The 6557-nt window shown below is 43.4% G+C and overlaps 1 protein-coding gene across 1 annotated transcript in view; it reads left to right on the forward strand.

Annotated features, from left to right (window-relative positions):
• Positions 1-4457, forward strand: part of ZNF157 (zinc finger protein 157) — a 50582-nt gene extending 46125 nt beyond the window's left edge. The window contains exons 2-4 of the mRNA XM_011982845.1: positions 394-520; positions 798-893; positions 2510-4457. Coding sequence (XP_011838235.1) covers positions 394-520; positions 798-893; positions 2510-3735 — 1449 coding nt within the window. The 3' untranslated portion in view covers positions 3736-4457. The remainder of the gene's footprint in view (positions 1-393; positions 521-797; positions 894-2509) is intronic.
• Positions 4458-6557: the final 2100 nt, after the last annotated feature.

Here is a 6557-nt window from a genome sequence, read left to right on the forward strand (position 1 = left end):
GATCTGCTCAGCTTGGCCTCCCAAAGTGCTGGGATTACAGGCGTGAGCCACTGCGCCCAGACTGCTTCTTCATTTTTTAACCCAGCAACTTGCACATGTCCGGACACATAGTGTGTGTTTGTTTTTTTATTGGTTTTCCAGAAATATGCTTACTGAGGCACATAGTGTTAACTCAGGAGTGCAGTGGTCTTTTCTTCATGCATTAATAAATTAACACAGTAACAGAGCTGTTCTGGGTACCCCCCACCCCAAAAGTATATCAACCAAGACACGGAATCAGGTATCCAGCGTAGCTCCTTTTAGTCGACTTTCAACAGGGCTCCGTTGAGAAGATTAGTTCCTGCACATCTTTTTCATGCATCCCATTCTGATCACTGGAGATTGTTATTACAGGGGTCCGTGTCATTCGAGGACGTGGCTGTGGATTTCACCCGACAGGAGTGGCACAGACTGGACCCTGCTCAGAGGACCATGCACAAGGATGTGATGCTGGAGACCTACAGCAACCTGGCATCTGTGGGTGAGGATGATTGTCCATGTAACTCCTAGGAGCATGTGTTTCCTTTCTTGGTTGCTGTAACATGTGCAGCCTTGTGAGGGTTTAATGATATTGAGAGTCACAGATGAGTAGTCAGTTTAGGGCACCAGGAAAAATGTGTGTGTTCTTACTTCCCCAATGAAAGCTTTAAATGGGCCCCCTTCCTTGTGCAGCTCATGAAGATGCACCTTCCTCCTCCATCAGAGGCCCTAGAGCTCAGACAACTTGGCCCACGTCCTGTGCCATTTCCCATTAACAGGCCTCTGCGTGGCCAAACCAGAGATGATTTTCAAGTTGGAGCGAGGAGAAGAGCTGTGGATATTAGAGGAGGAATCCTCAGGCCATCGTTACTCAGGTAAGCGGGCAAGAACTGGACATATGGAAAACAGGGGAAATAAGAGCCCGGAAATTCAGGTCAAAGGGTGCAACACTTTCTAGGAATCTCTTTTTAGAGGTCCTAGCTCTTTGAAAATAAGGACGGAAGGTCTACATGCTTCAGATACCAAAGTCACACATCTTAATATCACACTCAAACTTCAGTGCTTTCTCCTGTTTTATCTTGATTTTTTTTTTTTTTTTTTTTTTTTTGATGGAGTCTCACTCTGTCACCCAGACTGGAGTGCAGTGGTGTGATCTCAGCTCACCACAACCTCCGCCTCCTGGGCTCAAGCAATTCTCCTGCCTCAGCCTCTCGAGCAGCTGGGATTACAGGTGCATGCCACCATGCCTGGCTAATTTTTGTACTTTTAGTAGAGATAGGGTTTCACCATGTTGGCCAGGTTGGTCACAAACTCCTGACCTCAAGTGATCCACCTGCCTTGGCCTCTCAAAGTGCTGGGATTATAGGCGTGAGCCACCGCACCTGGCCTTTATCTTGATTTTTAAGTTATTTACCACTGTTATTTATCTCTGCCTCATCTTAAGCATTTATTCTTTTATTTTTTTGAGACAGAGTATCTCTCTGTTGCCCAGGCTGGAGTGCAACGGTGCAATCATGGTTCAACCTCAACTTAACACCTCAACTGCCCCGTTTTAAGTGACCTTTCCAGGGCAGCCTCCCTAGTAGCTGGGACTACAGGCGCACACCACCATGCCTGGCTGATTTTTGTATTATTATTATTATTTTTTTTGTTGAGACAGAATCTCACTATGTTGCCCAGGCTGGTCTTGAACTCCTGGGCTCAAGTGATCCACCTGCCATGGCCTCCGGAAATGCTAGGGTCAGAGGTATGAGCCACCACGCCTGGCAACATTTATTCTTCCTTCCCTCCATTGCCTTGGATGCTTTCTGTTATCAGGCATTCGTTCATATATTCATTTAGTCATCCATGAAACTTTAAATGAGTATCAGTTATATGCTGGGTATGTTCTAGGTGTGGGAAGCTGGTAGTGAATAAAATAATATCTCTGTTCTCTTGGAGATTACAATATAGTAGGGGAAAGTGACCAGAAACAACTAAATACATCATATGTTTGATGTTGAAAAGAAAATCAGTGCAAGGTAAGAAGGATAGATATTGATATGTGCTTTTAGGAAATAGAGGGTTTTTGTTTGTTTGTTTGTTTGTTTGTATTTTTCAGATGGAGTCTCACGTCTGTCACCCAGGCTGGAGTGCAGTGGCACGATCTCGGCTCACTGTAACCTCCACCTCCTGGGTTCAAGTGATTCTCTTGCCTCAGCCTCCCAAGTAGCTGGGATTACAGGTGGGCACCATTATGGCCAGCTAATTTTTGTATTTTTAGTAGAGATGGAGTTTTGCCATGTTGGGCAGGCTGATCTCAAACTCCTGACCTCAAGTGATCTGCCCACCTTGGCCTCCCAAAGTGCTGGGGTTACAGGCATGAGCCACTGTGCCCGGCTGGAATAGAGTTTTAAAGGTTGTGTTAAGGAGTTTAATTTTATACTGTGACAAGAGAAGCCAGTTTGGGATTTTACATAAATGAGTGACATGCTGTGATTTGTTTTTAAAGGATCTCTCTCACTGCTGTGTGGCAATGGTTCTGTTGGGGATAATGCCCTCAGACATGATAATGACTTTCTTCACCATCAGAAGATTCAAACATTGGATCAAAATGTTGAATATAATGGATGCGGGAAAGCCTTCCATGAGAAAACAGGCTTTGTTAGACGTAAAAGAACACCCACAGGAGATAAAAGCTTTGAATGTCATGAATGTGGGAAAGCTTATTGCAGGAAATCAAACCTTGTTGAACATCTGAGAATACACACAGGAGAGAGACCCTATAAATGTGGTGAATGTGCAAAAACCTTCAGTGCAAGATCATACCTCATTGCTCATCAGAAAACTCACACAGGGGAGAGACCTTTTGAATGTAATGAATGTGGGAAATCTTTTGGCAGGAAGTCACAACTCATCCTACATACAAGAACACACACTGGAGAGAGACCCTATGAATGTACTGAATGTGGGAAAACCTTTTCTGAGAAGGCAACCCTCACAATTCATCAGCGAACTCACACAGGGGAGAAACCCTATGAATGTAGTGAATGTGGGAAAACATTTCGTGTAAAGATATCCCTTACCCAACACCACAGAACTCACACAGGGGAGAAACCTTATGAATGTGGGGAGTGTGGGAAAAACTTCCGTGCAAAGAAATCCCTAAATCAGCATCAAAGAATTCACACAGGTGAGAAACCCTATGAGTGTGGTGAATGTGGGAAATTCTTCCGAATGAAGATGACTCTCAATAATCATCAGAGAACTCACACAGGTGAAAAGCCCTATCAGTGTAATGAATGTGGGAAATCTTTCAGGGTGCACTCATCTCTTGGGATCCATCAGAGAATTCATACAGGAGAGAAACCTTATGAATGTAACGAGTGTGGTAATGCTTTCTATGTGAAAGCACGCCTAATTGAACATCAGAGGATGCATTCAGGAGAGAAACCCTATGAATGTAGTGAATGTGGGAAAATCTTCAGTATGAAGAAATCCCTCTGTCAACACCGGAGAACTCACACAGGAGAGAAACCTTATGAATGTAGTGAATGTGGAAATGCCTTCTACGTGAAAGTACGCCTCATTGAGCATCAGCGAATTCACACAGGAGAGAGACCCTTTGAGTGTCAAGAATGTGGGAAAGCTTTCTGCCGGAAAGCACATCTCACAGAACATCAGAGAACTCACATAGGCCGGTCCTGGCGTTATACAATGAAGAAAGCCTCTGTCTGAAGACTTCCCTCACCATTGGATCAAGCTCCTTGGGGCATATGATCACCAGGGCACACAGTGAGCCTGTGAAAATTTGGCACCTACATTTGTATCAAAATATGTCCTGATCCCCTTAGGGGATAGCTCATTGCTTTTATTCAGATTTCCCTAATTAGTGGTGTGTGAACATCTTATCTGTTGATTGGCTATTTGGGTTTTTTTTTTCTGTGCATTGACTGTTCATGTCCTCTGCTCATTGTTTTCAAATGGGCTGTTCATCTCTTGCTTTTTGGTTTAAATGTTGTTGTTTTTTAACATATGAGAATATAAAAATCCTTTTTTTTTTCCAGTCATGTGTGTTGCAAATATCTTCTCCCAGACTGTCATTGGTTTTTAAAATTTTGTCATCTGTTTTCTTCTGCTGAAGTTTTATGTTTTATTTATTTATTTATTTTTTATTTTTTTTGAGATGGACTCTCACTCTGTGGCCCAGGCTGGAGTGCAATGGCATGACCTCAGCTCATTTCAACCTTTGCCTCCCGGGTTCAAGCATTTTCTCCTGCCTCAGTCTCTTGAGTAGCTGGGATTACAGGTGTGCACCACCATGCCTGGCTGATTTTTGTATTTTTGGTAGAGATGGGGTTTCACCATGTTGGTCAGACTGGCCTCTAACTCCTGACCTCAGGTGATCCACTCACCTTGGCCTCTGAAAGTGTTGGGATTACAGGTGTGAGCCACCGTGCCCGGCTAAAGTTTTATGTTTTAATATTATCAGTTTCAAGATGATAATATTCTCCTATACTTTCCTCTAAAGGTTTTCCTTTCAACATTTAGAATTTCAATCTCCTGTGAGTTTTTTGGTATAGCATGAAGTGTGCAATACATACTACTATATTGTCTTTATATAATTTTACATAAATGGGATCACACTGTATTTAAAGTTCTGCAGCTTGCTTTTTTCATGTAATGTTACCTTTCCAAGATCTGTCCTTGTTGATAAGTATAGGTCTGACTAGTCATTTATCTCTCCATTCCCGTAGTAAAAGACATTTGTATCTTTTTCAAGTTTAGTGTCTAAATCTAGAAGTGGAACTGATGGGTCATAGGATTTAGGCAATGTGCTGGTTATTAAGCTATTGTGTCCCAGCTCCAAACCCACCCTTCTTGACTGTGCTTTGTGACTCTACAAACTACATTTTGGCTTTGCCAACTGCTCCCTGTTGGGCCTTGCCAATAAGAGATACTAGATATACACTTTGGGGCTGGAGAGGGAAGAAGGGACTTGATCCTTTTTTTCTATTCCTATTAGCTCTTGGTCATTGGAGTGTCTGCTCAGCATTGCTTCTTCACTCAGACACCAGCAGTTCCTTGTCCTAGCAGCGGTTTAATCTAGTTTGCAGCTTTCCAGCACTCACAGATGGTAGCCCATCCCCTCTGAGACACAAGTATCAGCTGGCTGGTGTCACCTCCTTAGAGATGTGAATTCTAGCCACGTGGGACCCCTCCTCCATCTTTCTAAGTTTTAGTAATTTCAACTTATGGTTGGGTGTAGCGGATCGCGCCTGTAATCCCAGCACTTTGGGAGGCCAAGGTGGGTGGATTGCTTGAGCCCAGGAGTCAAGACCAGCCTGGGAAATATGGTGAAACCCTATCTCTACAAAAAAATTCAAAAATCAGCTAGGCATGGGACCACACCTGTGGTCCCAGGTACTTGGGAGTCTGAGACTGGAGGTTGAAGCTGCAGTAAGCCATGATTGCGCCACTGCACTCCAGCTTGGGCAACAGAACAAGACCCTGTCTCCAAAAAAATTGTCAACTTCTTCCCTTTGTTATGCCAGCCCAGCTGTTTTCTGCAGTTGCTACCTCCCTGATAACTTTAATGTTCTCCTTTTGTCTCTTCACTTACTTGGTTTACAACCTCATAACTAGTTAAAGTTATTTATAAGTTCTCTCTGTTAAAATAACTAGTGTGGTTTTTGTCTCCTTGTTGGCTCTGATTGATACAGAAGGTTTTTTTTTTTTAAACTTTATTAAGTATTGACATTTCCCTTCCAAATTGTATTAATTTATACTCCCATGAGCAGTTTGAGAAAGTTTTCATTTTGCCATTCAGCAGCACTTATTATCAGTCCTTTAAATTATTGCCAATCTGAAAGGTATGAAATGGCTTTGAGCCTTGGCTCCCATGAATGTGGTTTGTCTTTCTTTCTTTTGTTCTTTCCTTCTCTTCTCTTCTCTTCTCTTCTCTTCTCTTCTCTTCTCTTCTCTTCTCTTCTCTTCTCTTCTCTTCTCTTCTCTTCTCTTCTCTTCTCTTCTCTTCTCTTCTCCTCTTCTCTCTCTCTCTCTCTCTTCTTTTCTTTTCTCTTTTTATTTTTTGAGACTGAGTTTCACTCTTGTTGCCCAGGCTGGAGTGCAATGGCGTGATCTTGGCTCACTGCAACCTCTGCCTCCCGGGATGGAACAATTCTCATGCCTCAGCCTCCCGAGTAGCTGGGATTACAGGCGCACATGACCACACCCAGCTAATTTTTGTACTTTTAGTAGAGACGGGGTTTCACCATGTTGGCCAGGCTGGTCTCAAACTCCTCACCTCAGGTGATCTGCCCGCCTCAGCCTCCCAAAGTGCTGGGATTACAGGTGTGAGCTACTGCACCTTGCCTATTTATTTATTTATTTGAGACAGAATCTCGCTCTATCACCCATGCTGGAACGCAGTTGTGCAATCTTGGCTCACTGCAACCTCTGCCTCCTGGTTCAAGTGATTCTCATACCTCAGCCTGCCGAGTAGCTGGGACTATAGGTGCACACAACCACGCCCACCTGATTTTTGTATTTTTAATAGA

Source organism: Mandrillus leucophaeus, unplaced genomic scaffold, assembly GCF_000951045.1.
Source record: "Mandrillus leucophaeus isolate KB7577 unplaced genomic scaffold, Mleu.le_1.0 Scaffold243, whole genome shotgun sequence".
NCBI lineage: Eukaryota > Metazoa > Chordata > Mammalia > Primates > Cercopithecidae > Mandrillus > Mandrillus leucophaeus.